Here is a 22,620-nt window from a genome sequence, read left to right as displayed (position 1 = left end):
TGTCGTCACACAGGTTGTAGATGACCGGCCAGCTATTGACATAAAGCAGAAGTCTCCAAACTTTTCAATCCGAGGGCCGCATTAACTATCCAATTTCAGTTCGGGGGCAAAGTTCCTCAGCCATCACCAACAAACGTTTTTTCCGTAGAAAAGATCTCCAGGGGCCGGATGAGAGGGCCTCGCGGACCGGATCCGGCCCGCGGGCCGTACTTTGGAGACCCCTGACATAAAGCATGACGTGCTCATCCTTGCTGCAAGCAACGAGTTACCAGAACTTGAGCAGTTTGAAACATTCCTTCCGGAAGTTGACGTCACACAGGTTGTAGATGACCGGATTGGCTGCTGTGTTGAGCAGGTATGACCTGAGCATGAACTCATACACCGACTCCAACTGTGGACTCATGTTAAAAAATAACTTGGGCGCCGCTAACTTACAGAACATAACTGATAGGAAGGGGAGGAAACTGGAGATGAACGCTATGGTGATGATGGCTAACATGATGGTGGTGCGGTTTGAACTTTTGATGGTGTTCGTGGACATTCGGGATTTCTGGTCTCTTCGGAATTTGTTTTGAATTCTACTAAATAAATTCGTTTTATTGTTTTGATTTTTCGATCTATTTTCTTTTTTCTTTAAATCTTCTTTGATTTTTGTTTTGGTCGATTTATTTTTATCCCGTGTCGCAGAGATTTCTAAGTCTACTTCTGATTTATTTGACGTTTTAAGGTGTGTTTTGTTGGCACCCAACACAGAGGGTTTGTCTGAGCTACTAGATTGCCTCTCGAGAATTTCTCTGTTACTGGCACCAATATCTCGACCACAAGACGACGTAAGAGACTTGAACATGTCTCTATCTACATCTTCAAGTTTACTTGCTTCATTTTCATCAATTAGCGATTTCTGAACACCTTCCGTTAATTTTGCAGAAGAACTTTTATCGGGAATTACTTTTAACTGAATGTCAGTACTTTGGCTTGAGATGTCAGTACTGACAGTTGTAGTACCAGAACATTTGCTGTCTGAATCTGTATAAACCTTACACTCCGAACTCTCCTTCGTGGAGTCTGATCCTTTCTCATTGGATTTAGCTGCGGTCCTCACAGAAGAGACTTTAAAAAACTTTCTCCTGCGTGCTTTGACTCCGATCAATACGTACAGAACAACTAGGGGCGTACAGATTAGAACAAACAACACGATAAACAAGTTGGCGTTAAGGTTAGGCCAGATGGTACGGACGTAGGCGTCGTCGGTCCGGCACTGCTTGCCGAAGATTCCAGGGGTAGGCGTTTTGACGGTTTGTACACCGTTGATGACAGCGTTGGGGGAGGAGAAGAAGATGGACACAAGGGCGATAACCACGCAGGTAACTTTGGCTGAGGTTACTGTTACTTGCTTGCCGAATGGTCTGCAGATTTTTCTGTACCTAAAGCACAAAGTTGCCAAGATTCAACATACAAAATATGATCTATTATTGAAATGATTGTATTCTTTGATATATATATATATATATATATATATATATATATATATATATATATATATATATAGTTACATATATATGTGTATATAAATACACACACACACACATATATATATATATATATATATATATATATATATATATATATATATATATATATGTTTATTTATTTAATTAAGTTAATTTATGTGTTTATATCTATATATCATGTATTTATAAGTATAGATATGGCTAGCTGCATAATATATATGTTAAACCTTTATAACATTCTTCACACCTTGTAACACAAATAGCCAGCAGTGCTAGTGACGATCCAATTGTGTTGAATGTGTACATGAAACGTTTTGCCCTGCAGATTGAAGGTCTGTCAAAGGTCCAGTATTCAAATAGGTCATAGATGTCAACTGGAATAACATTTAGTATTTGTTAACTTACATCAAATAGCTGGAGTTTTTATTTATGTTAGACAATAAACATTTTAGTACATCTTGAATAGCTAATTGTACTAGACTTAGGGGTCATCCTTAAATGACGTCACGCATTTTTGACAAATTTTACCTCCCCCCTCCTCTCCGTCACACGTCGTCACAAAAAGCCAGACACCCCCTCTAAAATGACGTCACACCTCAGCCTATGACCCCCCCCCCCCCTCAAAATTGCTCTTGAATGTTTCTTAAAACATCGATATTTTTCCAAAATCTTGTTAGAACTCTGTCAGCATATAGTATTTTGATCCATCCCTATTACAATTTATTAAAACAGTTTTCTTAAACGCGAAATAACGGCTAAAACTCGTCTTCTAACATTGCTTTTTAATAATGCAAAAAAGTGACGTCACACCATCTGAACCTCCCCCCTCCCCCCTCCCCCTCATCACACATCGTCACAAAATTACGGAACCCCACTCCCCCCTACGAGTGTGACGTCATTTATGGACGACCCCTTACGTGAAAATCATACATATATTGTAACTAGCGTGCCATATATAGGAATATTTAAAACGTAATTCGATTAACTACTTTGTGTAGAAAAATCATGACAACCTACCTTATTGAAAAAAAATATTTTTGATATCTTACTCGATTTGAATTAACCTGGTATAGTGACTAGATTTGTAATGAAGTCAAGTCATGGAAACAAATGGCCATAATAAACATTCTGGTCATTTACATTTCTTAACTCCCCTGTTATGGCAAATATATGTCTTATCAAATCAAGGAAGGACAATGCCAGTACTTATTCTTAATCACCAGGTGTAACAAAAAGACTTGTTATCAAGTCGCGGAGTCAGTATAAATATTCTTAGATAACCTGATATAACAAATAGATTTGATAACAAATCGATTTGTTATCACATCTAGGAAATACAGTGTCAGTATAAAAATTATCGTCATACTTATTTTAAGCTCACCTGGTATAACAAATAAATGTGTTATCAAGTATTGGAAAAAGATCTTCAGTATAAAAAAGTCTTAACTCACCTGGTATAACAAAGAGATTTGTTATCAAGTCAAGAAAAGACAGCGTCAGTATAACAATTCTCAACTCACCTGGTATAACAAAGAGATTTGTTATCAAGTCAAGAAACGACAGCGTGAGTATAAAAATCCTCGTGGGTTTTGACGTGAAACTCCTGGTGTAGACCAGCAGAACTAAGGAGTTCCCCACAGCTCCAACCACGGCTACAGCTGTGAGGAACACGATGGTGGGGGTCATGATGCGGAGGGAGTGTTGCCTTAGATGTTCCAGGTACCATCTTTTGTACTCCTCCGTGTAATTTGTCGTCGTGTTCAGCATAGAGATTGTGTCGTTAAACATGGGAGTTGTTGTCATTGTTCCCGTCATGTTAGGTGTGCGCTTCAAAAGATGTAGGAAATAATTAGAACTAATACAATGATAATAAAGGATTATAAAAATAAAATATAATAAAATGTTTTAAATATTGTTAGATTTTAAACGATGAAGAAAATAATTAGAACTAATCTACATGATTAAAGGGTTAGGAAAATAAAATATAATAAAATATTTAAAATATTATTGGCTTTTAAACAGTGAAAGAAAAAAATTAGAACTAAGTTTACTAAGGCAAATGATTACACGGATTGGAAAAATATAATAAAATACACGATTAAAATATTTTTTTAAACGACGGCATGGTTCAAACTTTAACAGGTATTTTAACTTCTAACAGCTACGTAAATAAAGAGTGAAGTGACTCCTCGTTGAAGAATAAAATATACAGCACTATCTTGCAGGTCGCGAAAACATTTTTATATAATTCTTTTTGTTATTGTCTATTCATTATTTTAAAAAAATAAATTATAAACGCTTCGTAAATGAAAATGTAACAAATTATATAAAACACATTGAAACAAAGCATTACTGTTTCAGGAGATTTAAAATCATTACCTACTTTAGATAAATTTATTTAAAAAAAAAATATAAGATAATCGAATTCTTACCTTTGTAAAAATCCGTTTGTAAAGCTATGTGTCTAAATAATTTAAAACAATGAATGCTTTGTTAAATCGACACCTGAATTAAAATAACAAATGAGGAAGTTAAATGAGTGTTTATGTAATAAAACGGTAGTTTCCAAATCCGGGAAGAACAATCAACACATCCCACATTGTTAACTGCCGGGTTGAAAGTGTCGAGTAGTTATCCTAACTGTCACTGGTGCATACTATACTTACATTTTTAGTGCATAGCTGCGTGTGTGTCTAATAAAAGAGGAAATAAGGGAAGCCAAACAAGCGTGGACAAGGGAGGGCACTTGACAGGAAAGCAGAAGCTGACTGGATAAATTTATAAAGTACTAATAATATTGCGCACCATTATGAACATCTTTATTCGGCGTTCGCTTGGTATGCAATACTTTTTTCTATGAGATTCTATTTTATTTTAAAAAGTTTCTGTATTTAAAATGGATTAAAAATCATAACTATATCCCGAGTTCCCATCCCCTGTTGTTTTATATAAGAATATTCGAGAAAGTTTAGGGGAGATCACTCCCGGTTTATTTTTCTTTAAATTTACCATGCACAGTTTGCATCAGCTTAAAGTAAGCCAACGGTTAGGGTTAGCTACGGAAAGTTAAAGCAGAGGTTAAACTGTTAATGAGAAAAATAATTTTAACTCACTCAACCGCTGCACCAGTAATTATTCAGCAGACAACCGTGTTGTTCGTTTAACCACCAGCCTTTTCTAGCCCCCCCCCCCCCCTTCCATTAACAACAATTGTTAAATGTAGGTCCGGTCGAATGAAGTGTCACCACTTCAACAACTAGCTCATCTCATCAGTCACCACTTGTTTTTCTCAATCACCGCATATGCGTGCATGCATAACACTAAATACTAAGGGGAGGTAACAATTTCTGCTTGATATTTTCATTGTCGTCTGTAAACAGTCGTCACGGATGGGGGGGGGGGGGGGTAGTGTGGAATTAACAAATTGTGAATTACTGATAAATAGAAAATTAAACAATTAAATAGAGGCGTATGCTACGCTGCGGGTCGGCTCGTACATTATATTGTAACACATACCATAGGTTACCAGTCAGGGGAGATAATTTACAATTTATTTGGTTGCGGCCCTTGTGGGACCTCAAATGTTGATGTATTTTTTATGCTCTTCTGTGGGCGATGTTCCGCGTGTTCTAGTGCGTGTGACGTCGGGGACTCAGGATAGTTTTACCTGTGTCCGCGGCTTTCAAAACTCCCATGTATTGTCTTCCGATAACGATGCTGGTTACCTGGGACAAAAATACATTTAGGAGATCAACCTCCAAAATATGTCTTGCAGATCATGTTTTGTTGCCGAAGGCTATATAACACAGAAAGAAAAACAATCAGATTTAGGAGTCAACGGGCCAAAAGATGCTTAAATGTTAACTAGTAGTTTTGTGTAGTAGAGATACCTTCCAATATTTCTCTTACAAAGTAAGAAGAAAAAACATCCTTGTGTTTAATTTAATAGTAGTAAGACGACGGAAAATATCTCAGTCAATTTAACATTGGTGTTGCGATGATTCTTGTTTGTCAAACAGCAGCAATGCCTAAAACTTTGAGGGCAAGTGAATTATCTGATTTATTTTGCAGATTCACATTCAGGAAAAACAAAACGGATGTATGAAAATGTGTATAGTATAGATAGAGCATAAGAGCTTTTGACTTTCAATCCACACCCATGTTTACTCATTTTAAAAACAGAGTTTATAAAATCGTCCTTCCTTTTTTGAAATCTCATTTCCTTTTAACAGAATTTTTTTTTACAAATCATCAATCTCTCTGTAAATGTCTTTTGCCGCGCCGAATCCCACTAATCTCTACCAGTCCGTTTTCTATTATCAAATCCCATCACCAGTGTAAAAAGTAAAGTTTCCTTTCTGAACTTGACGAACATTGGGGCATGTGAAGTAGAGTTAAACTGTTTCTGTGACCTCGGCATCTACAGGTATAGTGTGGTCAGCAGTGTGCCCAGCCACCTTTACTTTTTCTTACGTAAGTTAGGTACCCGTCAATTCTGATGGACTCGGGGTCGTACAAGTAACTTAAACCCGAATTCTAAATAAAGAAACATCAGTATACTGAAACATCAATTTGTTAAAGCTTAAATTAGTAAAACCATCAATTCGTTGCTAGTTATACATGTATTCTCAAACGACAAGGTAATCCCACGGCATATGTATTTCGGACCTGAGTTTAGATGGGAATAAAAAAGATTGTTCATGGTCCCAAGCCGAGAATTTTTTCTCGAATCCATAGACTCCCTCAACACATGTGGAGTATTGCCAGAAAATCCACCTTATTTGTCTTTATGATGATGGTGTCGCAGTGCGCTAGATTCACCAAATTTGGAATAATCATTACATCGTTCGTTATCTGTAGTTGACTGTAAATTTGAAAATGTAATCTAACATGGCACACCCGGTAGTAAACAATATTACTTCAAGCAACGATATACAAGAAAAATAAAAGCATCCACCCATCTATCCATCCATCTTTCCATCCGTCCATTCATTCATCCATATATCCATCTATCCATCGATCCATACATCCATCCGTCCATCTGTTCATTAGTCCATCCGTCCATCCATCCATCCATCTATCCATCCATCCATTCTTCCGTCCATCCGTCCGTCCGTCCGTCCATGTTTGCATGTTTGTATATTTATATATTTACTAGCGATCACTTCACGCGCGTTGCAATACTTCACGGGGATTACATCTAAGCGTAACGATCGTGTACTTCTAGACGCGTGACCTTAATTCTTTTTAAAACTGAGTTTCAATCTAGATAAAGCAATGCTCACATCATCATACATCGACAACATGATGTTGCCAAATGAATCATTACATTTTCTCAATAATTCATAAACTTAACCAGATGCATCTCGTTGAATTAGGCCAGATCAATAAGACAACATTGCGTTTAAAACGATGAATAATTTATTCGATCACTGCTGTATACCGAAATGTGTTGGCTATTAAAACGTAAATGTTGAGATAATTTTTATAAACACTTTAACTCAGTGCTAGAATGTTCTGGAACCAAACATTTCAGTAGTAATGACTTCAAGGAGTTGTTTGGGGATGTTTTGTTTTAAATGAGTTTTAGGTTTTGATCCGTATTCAAGTACTATCACAGACAACACCTCAATTACACGAAGAATTTATTGGAGTAGCCATAGAAAAAAATATATTTTATTAATTCAGAGGAATATTGGAAATTATGGCTTTAAAGCACCTACCATAATGTTACCGTTGATTATGGGTTATCTTATAGACGATTTTGATTGTGTTTTTTTTTTCATCGTATTTAGTGGAGCGCGTCATGGTTGCTAAACCGAAAAGTCTCGAGTTCGAACCCTCGGGCAGATAAAGCTCGTTAGTTGGGGACAGCCACTCTTCTAGGAGAGACAACTCCAAAATCAAACAACTGTTGCCTTGTAGTTTGTTCTTGGTTGGACAAAGGCTATGGAAGCAAATCCAAAAAGAAAAGCAGGCTGAAAAGAAAAACAGAGAATACTAGATAAAAATATTCTTTGATAAATCAGAAATACGACTTCCGGTCGTCGAAAAATATTCGAAATTTGATAGAAAGCACAGCATTAGATCTTTGAATTGCATGTGAAATTTCATTTATCTTTCAGAAACGATAATCAAGTTATAGGCTTTTGAGAAATTGAAAGTAGAATAAGCTCCACTTCCGTTTATCGGAAATCGTTGAAAAGTGATACAGAACTACAAATTTGATATAATGCTAAAATATGAAATTTCACCAACCTAGCTATAACGGTACTCAAGTTATCGTGTTCACGGACATACACAAACACACACATACATACTCACATGCATACACACAGACATACTGACAAAATAGCAAAAGTATGGTTTTTCCGACTCAAGGAGGTGTAAAACGTCCAGATTTTTGAAAGTCTCAATTTGCACAATTACAATGATTCCTCTATACTTGTGTTCGAGAAAGTAAAAATCGAAAATAATATTTATGCCACAATTTGAATTGTATGAAAATGCTTTTTTAAGCATTAAATCAACAAACAATTTAATGTGATGTCTCTATTGTTATCTGTAAGTAGCTTCGATGTACTTAAAAAGTGTAATTTTCAGTTTTATGTAAAAGTTTTTAAAAATGAAAAGACCTATTACATATATGTTTCTTATACTTTTATTCAGTAGTTTTGTTAAAAGGCAATTTTTTTTAACCATTACAAAACCTAAACATGGAATATAAATAAACCTAAACAGAGCCTCAAGTGGGAGCAGAACCCAGCAGCTCCTGGTTAAACAATTCAGGTTTCTCCATGTCAATCAAATCGTGTCTTTTGTGTGATCGTTTCTTGTGGCAGTTGAAGACGTCATACTTCAGGTCCAGTAGACCTCTGGTGAACATCAGGTGGGTCAAGCCGGACACGGTCAACAGGCAGAATGTTCCAGACAGCATGGAGAAGGTTCTAGAACACACATGTTCAAGTCTTAGTTCCATGGAGTGGCCAATACAATTTTACAGCTACAAAATTTTATACGTAAACTATGTTACCTAAAGGGAAATAACTGCGAGTCAGTGCTGTAGTCATACAATGGGAACTTAATTGCCGCTGGAATTTGTAGCACAGCGTCACCTGACAAGATCCGCAGTAGGAATGAGACGAGAAACCCGGCAAAGCTGCCATAGGTGTTGGCCCACGGCACCCACAGGACACACACCAGTTGTGGGAATAGCACCACGTACATCAGGTCACTGAAATATAGAAATCTAGGTTGAAATACACACACCAGTTGTGGGAATAGCACCACGTACATCAGGTCACTGAAATCTAGAAATCTAGGTTAAAATACACACACCAGTTGTGGGAATAGCACCACGTACATCAGGTCACTGAAATATAGAAATCTAGGTTAAAATACACACACCAGTTGTGGGAATAGCACCACGTACATCAGGTCACTGAAATATAGAAATCTAGGTTGAAATACACACACCAGTTGTGGGAATAGCACCACGTATATCAGGTCACTAAAATATAGAAATCTAGGTTAAAATACACACACCAGTTATGGGAATAGGACCACGCACATCAGGTCACTGAAATATAGAAATCTAGGTTAAAATACACACACCAGTTGTGGGAATAGCACCACGTACATCAGGTCACTGAAATATAGAAATCTAGGTTAAAATACACACACCAGTTATGGGAATAGCACCACGTACATCAGGTCACTGAAATATAGAAATCTAGGTTAAAATACACACACCAGTTGTGGGAATAGGACCACGCACATCAGGTCACTGAAATATAGAAATCTAGGTTAAAATACACACACCAGTTATGGGAATAGGACCACGCACATCAGGTCACTGAAATATAGAAATCTAGGTTAAAATACACACACCAGTTGTGGGAATAGCACCACGTACATCAGGTCACTGAAATATAGAAATCTAGGTTAAAATACACACACCAGTTATGGGAATAGCACCACGTACATCAGGTCACTGAAATATAGAAATCTAGGTTAAAATACACACACCAGTTGTGGGAATAGCACCACGTACATCAGGTCACTGAAATATAGAAATCTAGGTTAAAATACACACACCAGTTATGGGAATAGCACCACGTACATCAGGTCACTGAAATATAGAAATCTAGGTTAAAATACACACACCAGTTGTGGGAATAGCACCACGTACATCAGGTCACTGAAATATAGAAATCTAGGTTAAAATACACACACCAGTTATGGGAATAGGACCACGCACATCAGGTCACTGAAATATAGAAATCTAGGTTGAAATACACACACCAGTTGTGGGAATAGAACCACGTAATCAGATCAATGAAATATAGAAATCTAGGTTAAAATACACACACCAGTTATGGGAATAGGACCACGCCCATCAGGTCAATGAAATATAGACATCTAGGTTAAAATACACAAACCAGTATAGCACGCATACATTTAAATTAACGAAATATAAAGTGTATTGTTTCCCACCTGCAAAGAACAAAGAGCCCGTAGATCGTGGTAGCAAAAATGGCAATCAACGTCCCCAACACACCGAAAATGACGACACAAACACGCAGTACCCACAGTAGTTCTCGATCTGTCGCCTGTGTAAGATAAATATCAGATGGTATTGCACAAAGTGTTTTGATAACTAGGTTGCAAATTATACTTGGCAAAATGATGCAAAGACGCTTTCGTGTTTTGAAATCGGAGGCTATCAATATTTTTTTTTAAAATCGAACTTCAAGTACTTAGTGGATGATGATAATTGAGAGTTAGGTATGAAATATTTTTGAAATTGAAGTGACTTCCAATTTCATTTTTATACCTGAATTATTGAACGCCAAGGTATGTATATTTTAATTAAACAAAGTCACGTTACTAGATCGGAACTCGACACTTTTAAGTTTTAAATCCAACGCTCTAGCGCTGAACCACGCCACCCACGAAAATGAGGAGAGTTTTTAACATTGCAAGATGCCAGTTAACATCATTTAACATTATTAAGTGTTAATTGGAAGCGTATTGCTTCCACATAAACAAGTTTTACAGGAACAAAATAGAACAAAATCAATCGTGACTAGAAATTCACTATCATCCATAAAAGGTTTTCTATTCAAGTTAGAATACAATCGCTAAAATTGTGTCAAACCTTCGTCCGGAAGATTTCCTGGTAAATGTTTCTAGTGAACACCGTCGCTGCAGACAGGAAACTGGAATCTGCCGATGACATCACGGCCGCGCAGATGGCACTCATTCCGATAATTGAAACCGGAAGTGGCACAAGATAATTCAAGGTCATAGGCAGGATGTAACTTTTCCTGTCGTCTGGTATTGGTATCGGTCCGTCGTAGGAAGTTTGGTTCCAGTCTGGAAGGATTAAACAATTTTTTAAATTTTTTTTTACCGACAGTGTACCATAACATTCAGGATATAGGATGAAGATAGAAGTTATCTGTCCAATGAAAGCTCAACTGTTTTTACAGCAGCTAGAGAAATTTTCTACTATACGAAATTCAAAGCCGCCTTTACTTTTCCTCGTGTCCAATCAGACTGTGTTGGATCACGTGACATCTATATATATAATTCTCTTCTGCTAGACGTTAGAAAACAAGCTGCAAGCGCCTCCTTACAGTCCCCTCTCTTTCTCTCTATCACTATCACTACCACCCCCACCCCACCCCCACATGGTCTGGTGAGTTGTGGTCACGCTAAATTAAATGTTTACAAATCGTAGAGCCGGGTTTAGTGACGGCTATTAGGGGCAGATAATTTAGTTTGAAACGATTTTAAACTTACAGGAGGTAACTAAGAGGAGGCTGCTTTCACGGGGGGGGGGGGGGTATGTAGAGTCTAGGTTGGGGGAAAGGGGGGATTAGTGTTTTAAAGCAAATATTTTCAGTGGCAGCATTGGTACTGTCGAATTCACAAATTATGAATTACTGAAAAGTAGAAAATAAAACAACTAAATAGCGGCGTATGATACGCCGCGGGTCGGCTCGTACAGAATATTTGAGCACTTCAGCTGAAGTTGTGATTTAAGGTTTAGTAATAGAGCTGAAACATTTCGAATTATGTTGTTGGCCGTTAATGTCAGAGCGTGTATTGAATTTTTTTTTTTTAAATTGAGATTGTCTGATTTAAAACTCTATAAGCTAATATTGACATTTTTTTTTTCAAATTTCTTGAGTGCTCTCCCATAACTTTGGAGTTACGTGATCTTAGAACAATATTTATCTTTGCCGGCAAAAGAAATAAAAGTTTACAACAATTATTCACGAGATAAGAAGCATTTTTAGAGTTACCTTTTTCCGGTAAAATTAAACATACCCTACTTTTCATTAAAATTATTTCTTCAACCTTATATTAGATATAATATTTTTTTATTAAATAGGCCTACACGTTTCTTTTTAGTTAAGATGGCTCTATTAGAGATTTTAAAAAAAAAAACTTTATCAACGGATGAAATGTAAGTGATGTAATGTAAGTATATCACTATCATGTTTGAATGTGTGTTACCTGCGGCTGCCCCAGCATATCCCATCAATGCCGGTGGGACGGCCATGACAGAACTCATGACGGAGGCGCCGATAGTGGAATACACGGCCACCCTGACATTTTGGCTGGCCAGGATACGCTGGTAGAAGGCCTGGAGAAAGAACCACATTGCTCAAGCATGCAAGCATGGATGCACCTGGAGCATGAACATCTGAGCAACTCAGAGCACTCAATAGCAACACAGTAGACACACAAGCATTGGAACTATCTAGGTGTGTAACGTTTCACAGTCACTTGACTGATGTCTCGGGTAAACATGATATCATGTTAGTCAATGTATGTATGTATGTGTGTGTGTTTAGGTGTGTCTGTTTTTTAATCTAGTCATTTTTTGTAGTAATAAAGTATGCATAAAATTAAGTATTAAAAAAAAAAACATCGATGTCACCTATAGTAGCAGATGTTTTTCACATTATAAACAAAATATATTTACTGGAATAATTATGGTAAATAATGAAATTAATCCCCCGTCTTAACTTTATATCGTTGTATGTATATATATATATATATATATATATATATATATATATATATATATATATATATATATATATATTTATATTATATATATATATATATATATATATATATATATATATATATATATATATATATATATATATATATATATATATATATACACACAAACAGGTATACATCTAAGTAAGTAGTTCTTTTGTTCACGTATCTTACACTCATAGCCCACCTCAAAAAAGGTCCTTTGATCTGCACTATTAAATAAAACCTACTCAATCGTGTACTGACAAGTACATGCCATCTACTGACACGTACCTGTCATGTACTGACACCTACCTGTCATGTACCAACACGTACCTGCCATGTACTGACACCTACCTGTCATGTACCAACACGTACCGGTCACCTACATGTCATGTACTGACACCTACCTGTCATGTACTGACACCTACCTGTCATGTACTGACACCTACCTGCCATGTACTGACACCTACCTGTCATGTACTGACACCTACCTGTCATGTACTAACACGTACCGGTCACCTACCTGCCATGTACTGACACCCACCTGCTGCCATGTACTGACACCTACCGGTCACCTACCTGCCATGTGGTTCCACCAAAGATCAGCAACAAAAACGTATCCACATAGGCCATCTCTGTCCCCGCCCCCACCTCCCCCAGCCAGGTAGACGTTATATTCTCCAGGTGAACAAACTCACTCGTCATGGCGAAGGGGCAGGCGATCACCTGTGACAAACACCAAACTATAAAACCTTGAAATAAACCGTTAACCCGAAGATTACATAATTGTTAAAATGCGATCTGACATAAGCTGACAACTTTCGCAAAAGTTTAGATTTTATTTAGTGATAAATACATATCTGTTTACAGAATTTTGAATGTAGACATTTTATTTTAAGATACCTTAATTCAACATGTGACCATTTAGCAACATGTGTTTCTTCCAGACTTTTTTCTCTCGGGAGGGGGTGGGGGGTACTTGATATTTTCGGGGGGGGGGGGGGGCGGTCAACATTTTCCGTGTGGGGCGGACAGTGGTAAAGTATATGTTTCTATATAAATTTCATTTCGTTTAGGGGGGGGGGCGGTATACTTTCTTCGGGGGACTCAGCCCCCATCCCACCCCCATCCCAAAGAGATGATTGGAAGAAACTCTGTAAGCAACTCGAATCATTAGTTTAATTTTAACAAAACAACAAATTCCTGGTTTTTTGTAATAATGGGTATACTATGCTTTAGGATACTTTATCAATTTTTGTATTAAGAAACAAATATCTTAAATCAGAAAAAAATGTGTTTAAAATACTATTTTTATGACCCTATTAATTAAAAAGAATCATGTTGCCCCAATCTTACAAGCTCTCTAAGAAATGTTTTATATCCGTCAATATATTGTGTTTGGCATAATGGGAAAGCTGGATTTTTCGTGTGTTTTATAAGTGTATTTTCCATCTTCTTGGAAACACCCAAAGCTTACAATCCGCTTTACCAATTACACATGTATGATATTTTTGAGAACAACTTTTGTTACTTTTTGCTGTTTTTCTTATTTTTTAACACTAAAAGTCTATTTATCAAACAATGCCCAACATATTTTCAATTATAGTTCCTATGGAAAAAAAGCAAACTTTTTTTTCACGAGGGAATTGCAATGGCTTTCATAATAAAAAAAAATTGTATGCCAATTTACAAACTTTTGAATACTAAGAAGGCTCCAATTTTTCATACCTTCTAAAATTCTGACTAGTAACTTTAACAAAAATGTCGAGACACAATTTTCAATATATACTGAAATATAAGCTGTTTACATTTGATTACTATAAGGGCATAAAATAAAAAAAAAATGTGTTCGCGAATTTAAAGTACCAGAAAATTCAAACTAGTGGAGGTTTTTCAGGTTTCCATGACAACCAAAATTGTTTTCAACACTTTTTTTGGCTGTTTAATACATAATTTGATTTTCTAAACATGGAAAAAGTATTCAATCGCTTTAGATCTTAAATTGTAAAAATAGAAATAAACTTAGCAACAACTTAAATGACAATTGTGTGACGTCATTTACCAGACCGACCTCTTTTGACGACACAATGTATACTTCACTTACTAGACCTACGGCGACCAGCGCCATCTGTATGACGTCAGTGTAGGCCACAGCGTACAGACCACCGAGGAACGTGTAGACTATAGCGATCAACGCGGACACGATTACTGAGATCGTAGGATCGATGTCCACAATTATCGATACTGTCCCCCCTGAAACGGAAAAGATCCAAAGACCTTAAAAATAGTATACGGCAGTGTATAAATCTGTTTTTTAAGTATCGTAAATTATCAAACAGCTTACGTGTCATAAATATTCTGAATTAGAACAATGGCTAAAATGTTTGGGGGCTTAAATATTTGAACTACACAGAAAGTGCAGATCATTAAATAACAAAAAGCTAGAAACAGATGACCAAAAGACAAGCTATAGAACCCACAGTTGGCCAAAATTAATATTCTACAAATTGGTGGCAAACAAGGACATAATACAACAAAAATTTGTAAACACCAACTTTGAAACCACTAATATATATATATGTATTTTTAAATTCGCAGTGAATTATAAAATACGAGCCGACCCGCGGTGTATCATACGCAGCTATTTAGTTGTTTTTTTTCTACTTTTCAGTAATTCATAATTTGTGAAATTCGACAGTACCAATGCTGCCACTGAAAATATGTGCTTTAAAACACTAACCCCCCCCCCCCCCCCCCCCCGTGAAAGCAGCCTCCTCTTAGTTACCTCCTCTAATTTTCAAATCGTTTCAAACTAAATTATCTGCCCCTAATAGCCGTCACCAAACCCGGCTCTATGATTGTAAAATGTAAACATTTAGAGTGAACTACAGCTCATCAGACCATGTAGGGGTGGGGGAGGGGGGGGTAGCGATAGAGAGGAAGAGAGGGGACTGCAAGGCGCACTTGCAGCTTGTTTTCTAAAGGCTCCCAGAAGAGAATTATATATATAGATAAATGGTCAGAACTAATAAGATATTGCCATTATGTGGCCCAGAGGAGAACAAATAATGAAGTAAAATGGTTAGAGTTTACCTAAAGCAGCAAGGATTGAAGCCGACCAAAAGAGATCGCCCAGCATGTGAGGTATGATCAACAGCGCCCCCATCTTCCTGCCGTATTTCAACTGGAACGGGTCAAACATTGTGACGTAATTCTGTCTCCTCATTTTTGGTGCCACTAGCAGCCCACCTGTGTGTAGTTCAACTTTCAGGTGAAAATGTGCATGGTGCAAACACGTTTTGGTCTTAATGAGGTGATTAAATTATAATGTTTATTCCATTAATATTCTGTTTCAATATACGCATTAGCTTTGATTTAATTTACAACAAAATTTGTTTTGATTTTAGTATTTACATTTTTCTGTAATTATTTTTAGTTGTTTTTTTTTATTAATTTTAATAATTTTTTTTCTAGATAATATTTGGTTCATATACAATATCATCATTGACATGCAAAAATAAATCAATACTTTGTTCACTGAGACTCACATACAAAACAATAAAAGTGTTAACCATGCATGAGACGCACACATACATACAAACATAACACAATAAAACGGAAAACCATGCATGAGACGCACACACATACACACAGACAAACACACATACATACAAACACAACACAATAACACAGTAAACCTTGCATGAGACTTACACTCTCACCCCCCCCCTCACACACACACAACAATAAAACGGTAAAGCCACTGTTACTGACTCAAGAAAAGCCCAATACTGTATCCAAGCGGGGCCTGAGTCTGTAACAGCCCATAAAACGCTGTGTATTCGGCTGTTCCATTGATGTAACCTCCACATACGCTAGTTGCTAGGACCAAAATAAGAATTATTTTAACATGTTTACAAACATTTAAACTCTTATATATATATATATATATATATATATATATATATATATATATATATATATATATATATATATATATATATATATATATATATATATATATATATATAACAGTTTAAATAATCACAATTATACTTTTCCCCACATTTATTTCATTCAGTACAATGTCTGACCTGTCATGGTGAAGAACGACAACCAGAGCCCCATGCTACGATTGGCTATCATCACTTCCTCCGTGTCCTTTGCCTTGTTTGTCTTCCTGGCAGCGATGATGCCGATGATAAGGATGAGGATGTAGAGGATGATGACAGCAACCAGACACGGGATGTTGACGGACATGGCTGGTCTTGATGTGTGGGAATTTAACTGACGACTAAAGGAAAACAATCTTTCAAATGCTAAAGATAAATACGTATTTAAAGCAACATCTCTTAATATTTATTTTAGGAGCAATGTACATTTAAAGCTGGAATCTAAAACTGCCATTAATGATATTATTTTTAAAAAAAAGGAATTGTGTATAAAATCATCTAATCAGATATTTTTTTTTAATTTGAATTTTTTTCTCGGTCCATAATTTACATGTAATTAAAGCGTTAGAAAAATTAAATAATGCCATTTAAAAAAGCTTGTAAAAACCGGTATTAAATCCATTACAAATTACGAATGTGATACAAACGAAAACTCGAATGCTCTCAAATTTAATAAAAAAATAGTTAAGAAAACATAACTCTAAGGTAAAAAAATGATTATTAACCAACATGTGAGTTTTCTCCCTTGATTGACGTTGACTAACAGTCGTCTCCCCAAACTGTTTAAAAATTAAGTCTGTAGTGTCGTTAATTTTTGTGACGTTACTTACAGCAGAGTGCTAACATTTACTTACTATTATATTTTACTGCTAAATAAATTATATTGTGCATTACTCCTGCTGTTCGCCTATGACCAGTTTATGTAAAGAATATAGATCTATTGCTTGTCATGGATCAGCTTAAAAATTAAGTCTGTAGTGTCGTTAATTTTTGTGACGTTACTTACAGCAGAGTGCTAACATTTACTTACTATTATATTTTACTGCTAAATAAATTATATTGTGCATTACTCCTGCTGTTCGCCTATGACCAGTTTATGTATAGAATATAGATCTATTGCTTGTCATGGATCAGCTTAAAAATTAAGTCTGTAGTGTCGTTAATTTTTGTGACGTTACTTACAGCAGAGTGCTAACATTTACTTACTATTATATTTTACTGCTAAATAAATTATATTGTGCATTACTCCTGCTGTTCGCCTATGACCAGTTTATGTATAGAATATAGATCTATTGCTTGTCATGGATCAGCTTAAAAATTAAGTCTGTAGTGTCGTTAATTTTTGTGACGTTACTTACAGCAGAGTGCTAACATTTACTTACTATTATATTTTACTGCTAAATAAATTATATTGTGCATTACTCCTGCTGTTCGCCTATGACCAGTTTATGTATAGAATATAGATCTATTGCTTGTCATGGATCAGCTGTTACACTGCGCGGCTTTGTGCTTTGAGTCATCGTCGGACAGGTTTCCTTTTAAAAATGACAGTTTTCCGTTATAACGTGACATTTTTTTCATTTAAACGTGACAATTTTCCGGTTGAAAGTGACAGTTTTCCGTTTAAAAGTGACTTAAAAGTGATTGCTTGCATAATGACTTACAATACAAATAAAAACGATTTAAATTACTTAAGAAGTTCTAATTTCGATTTTAAAGAAGCATTCATAGTTGTTTGTAAAGAGTAAACTATAGTTGTTTGTATTATTATTTCTGTAATGGTTTGTTGAGTATTATTTACAGTGATTTGTTTTTTTTTTTTACTTTGGAAATAACTAGCTTATAAAATCCTGACATTTATTGACATGTAAATCGGCAATTTTTGTGTTGTATACACAACAGGTGAGATAAAATTTGGAGCCAACTGTGTTTAACTTCCTACAGGCAGGTGTAGTCGATTACCGAGAGTTGATTTAGTGTTGTTAATCCTATAAGCCAATCGCAGAAAATTCCAAATCTTCGATTTTTCAATCTTACCTTGACACTTAATACATTAACCTCAAGTGTGTAGACAGAAATAAAATGTACTTGACTTACTTAATCCAATGCAAACTGTGCTGACATAATAGACTTATCTACTCCAAGGTACAATCTGCTACACATCTTTGCGACCCACTTATGTCATCAAATCAATTTGTATAGCACTGTGTAAGATTCAGTGGAGTGTAACCACATCTATTGGTGGCTTTCGGATGTAAACTGTGGTAAGTGGATGGGGGATACAGAAAATGGAAACAAGAATAGTATGGCAAAATGTGCTGATGGCAAACAGAGGTTAGTGCATAAGCACTACATTACATTAAATTTTGTGTTTGTAATAAAATGCTTTCAACATAATCAACAGCAAGCCATTTCAATTAAAACTCTCCCAATTATCCGTAAAATAAACCGGGAGTGATCTCCCCTAAACTTTCTTGAATATTCTTATATAAAACAATAAGGAATGGGAACTCGGGCTATAGGGTGTTGCAGTAATACTTTGCTATATAACATGCTATTTGTCAAAAAAATTATATAAATTAATTGGCAAGCGCTAAAATTATGTTTTAGCTGTCAAAAATTAAAACAAAATATAAAGTATCGATTTTTACGCGTTTTGAATTTTTTAATTAAAGATAAACTATTGAAAATAATTTTTGAAATAATTAATAATATTAATTTATTAATCCATTCAAAGTTTTGGAAAAGCTTCCGCCAGGGAGAGATAAACTTTTTCAAATTAAATGAATTTTTGTGATCATGATTCCAATTGATAAAAAAAACATGGCGGCTGCTTGTTTCTTGACTTCGCTTCAACATTTTAAACTCATCATGAACTCCCAATATGCAACAAATATACAAAATTTCAAGTCTATTGTGTACGTACGGTTGGGAAGTAATGTATTTGCATTCAATTCTGACAGAAAAGTTTTGTGGCGGTAAGTAAATTAATTATTTTTTAAAGTTAATGTAAGACCTAGCAAGCCTAGCCCCAGGGGACATTACTCCTACTGGACGATTTGGTAAACAGAAAACAAACGCTTATCAAGTTCGACTTTACACTTTACTTCAGCATATTGCAACTAGATCTAGATATCTAATAGTAATTAGTAATAGATCTCAATCTACCTGATCCTAAATCTGTTCTTTATACTTCCTTAACTAGATCTATACTGATCCCTCTAAATAATAAACCGGGAGTGATCTCCCCTAAACTTTCTCAAATATTCTAATATAAAATTACGAGGGATGGCAACTCAGGACATAGACAATATTTGTTATCCATTTTAAGTACTTAAACTTTTTATAATAGAATAGAATCTCGTAAAAAAAAGAATTGCACACCCAGTGAAAAGTTTCCCTTTCAAACCTGACGGTCTATGGGGCAAGTGAAATAGAGTTCACTTGTTTCTGTGACCTCGGAATATGAAGAGATAGTGTGGTCAGCACTGTGCCCAGCCGCCTTTACTCACGGACGGTCTACTGACTTGAACCCGGATTCGAACTCGAGACTAACGGGTTAGCAGTCCAGCTCTCTACCGCTAGACCACTCCGTCCCACACCAAGTGAACGCCTAATAAAATGTGCATAAAAGTGCGGGATATTATTAGTTTTTTATAAATTTACATGCGTTTTTAAGAAATCGGAAATAGCGTAAATTAGTACTTCCGGTCAACGGAAATTACTCAAAATTTGACAGAAGATCTTTTACTTATGTGTGAAATTTCATTTATCTATCTGAAATAGTACTCAAGTTATAGGCTTTTGAAAAATTCAATGTAGAAAAAGTACCACTTCCGGTTATCGGAAATCGCTCAAAAGTTGATACAGATCTACGATTTTGATAAAATACTTATATATAAAATTTCATCAACCTAGCTGTAACGTTACTCAAGTTATCGTGTTCCGCGCAGCCTGGTTTCCTCGGACTCCCACAGCCATGTGGGCTGGAGTGGATGAACAGGGACTGGGAACGAAAGGGGTTTTTATGGCCCTACGGCAGATATTTCGACCTGAAGCTACGACCTCCTCGTGGTCGCGGAAGGGGACCCGGGTTAATACCCGGGGAGCTTGCGGTAGCTAGGGGTCTTTGATCTGTACCCCCGAGACCTACGGAAGGAGCCGCTGTAGGACTTTCGTAGGACGGGCTCCGAAGAGCCTGGTACGTCGGACTCCCAAGTCCCCTACATGATGGCGAGCCGGGAGATTTGTCCGCATTAGACGGGCGAATCTCTGTTGCTTGCTCTAAATAGCGTGGGGGAGGAGAGGTGCAAGACTGCCGGGAACCAAGAAGGGTTTTGCTCTCGACCCTAACCAGATGTCTTGACTTAAAGCTGCGGCCTTCACGTGGCTTCGGATGTGTGCCACTAGTCGGACCAAGCTCATGACCCCCCTAGTGGGTGCGGGACGGCTAGTGGTAGCCAACAGCAGCTAGAGGTTTTTGATCTGGCCGAGTAGAACTGCTGTATGCGTTCGGCTCTTCCGAAGAGCCTGGTACGTCGGACTCCCAAGTCCCTCACATAATAGCGTGGGGGAGGAGAGGTGCAAGACTGCCGGGAACCAAGAAAGGTTTTGCTCTCGACCCTAACCAGATGTCTTGACTTTAAGCGGAGGCCTTAACGGGTCTTCGGAATAATGCCACTGGTCCGACCAAACTCATGTCCCACTAGTGGGTGCGGAATGGTCAGTGGCAGATAACAGCAGCTAGAGGGTTTTGATCTGGCGAAATGCCCCCCACGATCAAGCTGGGTACCAGGCGGTAGGACGACGTCCCGCGTCTGGTGGGTGGGGAAGGAAAGCCCGGTAAGAACCCACACAGTAGCGACCGATGTGTGGGAAACTCTCTCGGGGTTTGCCACACTGAAGCCTGCCTGGCTAATGGAAGTGAACCTTCTGAGCCGGTTTCTGTATAAGAAAGAAATAAAGTTATCGTGTTTACACACGGGCAGACACACACACAGACAGACACACAGACATACTGACAGAATTGCAAAGCCCAGTTTTTCAGACTGGATTACGCTTAAAACCTCTTAATTTTAATAAATCTGGATTGATAATTTATGGCCGATTAAAATAAGTCCTCTATACTTCGGATGTGATGAAGGACTGAGGTGTAATCTATATATATAATTCTCTTCTTCGAGCCGTTAGAAAACAAGCTGCAACCTCGCCTTACAGTCCCCTCTCTTCCTCTATATCAATATCACAACCACCCCCACCCCGCCCCCACATTGTCTGGTGAGTTGTGTTCACTCTGCTTACATTTTACAATCACAGAGACGGGTTTGGTGACGGCTATTAGGGGCAGATAATTTAGTTAGAAACGATTTTAAACTTAGAGGTGGTAACTAAGAGGAGGCTGCTTTCACGTGGGGGGGGGGGGGGTAGTGTTTTTAAGCAAATATTTTCAATGGCAGCATTGGTACTGTCGAATTCACAAATTATAAATTACTGAAAAGTAGAAGAAAAAAAACAACTAAATAGCGGCGTATGATACGCAGCGGGTCGGCTCGTACGGTATAAAATTGTTAAAATTTCAAGTGCTTTTTGTGCACGATTACAATACTTTCTCTATACTTCGTATATACGAGAAAGTAAAAACATTGATTATTTAGAAATGGTATTTCTGTTTATAATCTATTATAATTCATGAGTTTGTAAGTACCGTAACAAAATGTGAGTCGATAATAAATGCTTTATACGTGGCGCTAGTTAGCTTTGACAAAACAAAACTAGTTGTTTGTTTATTAAACGGTTTCAACTTAATGATCCAAATTGAAATTGTTAATTTATTGAATCAATTCCCTTAATTTTGCGTATTTTAGGAATTCTCTATCAATAAATTGCAATATACTTGATCTAATTATTAGTAAATGTATCTATCAAATAATATAATAACCCACGCTTTTCCTTTGGTTTATTTAAATAGCAAGTCCTTTTCATATAGGCCTATTTAACAATGTCATTTATGTTCTCATTTTTAGTGCATTATTGCAAACAAACTTGTTATTAATCTGGATTGTTGATTTTTGTAGTAGTGGAACAGTTTT

At 36.7% G+C, this 22,620-nt stretch overlaps 2 protein-coding genes across 2 annotated transcripts; both read right to left on the bottom strand.

The window, feature by feature from the left end:
- Positions 1-265: 265 nt before the first annotated feature.
- On the bottom strand, positions 266-3,335 carry LOC131955205 (histamine H1 receptor-like). Its single transcript, XM_059319225.1, has 3 exons — positions 3,032-3,335; positions 1,759-1,885; positions 266-1,424 (listed from the first exon to the last, which is right to left on the bottom strand). Exons 1-3 carry the CDS (start codon positions 3,324-3,326, stop codon positions 266-268), a joined length of 1,581 nt encoding a protein of 526 aa, XP_059175208.1. The 5' UTR covers positions 3,327-3,335.
- Positions 3,336-7,144: 3,809 nt separating this feature from the next.
- On the bottom strand, positions 7,145-18,701 carry LOC131955203 (high-affinity choline transporter 1). The gene is made up of 11 exons (XM_059319224.1): positions 18,629-18,701; positions 16,673-16,845; positions 16,353-16,460; positions 15,672-15,827; positions 14,683-14,831; positions 13,158-13,304; positions 12,039-12,168; positions 10,672-10,889; positions 10,008-10,123; positions 8,545-8,745; positions 7,145-8,458 (listed from the first exon to the last, which is right to left on the bottom strand). The coding sequence occupies exons 2-11, from the start codon at positions 16,836-16,838 to the stop codon at positions 8,257-8,259; spliced, it is 1,593 nt and encodes a 530-aa protein (XP_059175207.1). The 5' UTR covers positions 16,839-16,845; positions 18,629-18,701; the 3' UTR covers positions 7,145-8,256.
- Between the last annotated feature and the right edge of the window lie 3,919 nt (positions 18,702-22,620).

This window comes from Physella acuta, unplaced genomic scaffold, assembly GCF_028476545.2.
Source record: "Physella acuta isolate Inbredline_101_S28 unplaced genomic scaffold, ASM2847654v3 ptg001058l, whole genome shotgun sequence".
NCBI classification, from domain to species: Eukaryota; Metazoa; Mollusca; class Gastropoda; family Physidae; genus Physella; species Physella acuta.
This window is presented reverse-complemented; position numbering and strand designations above follow the sequence as displayed.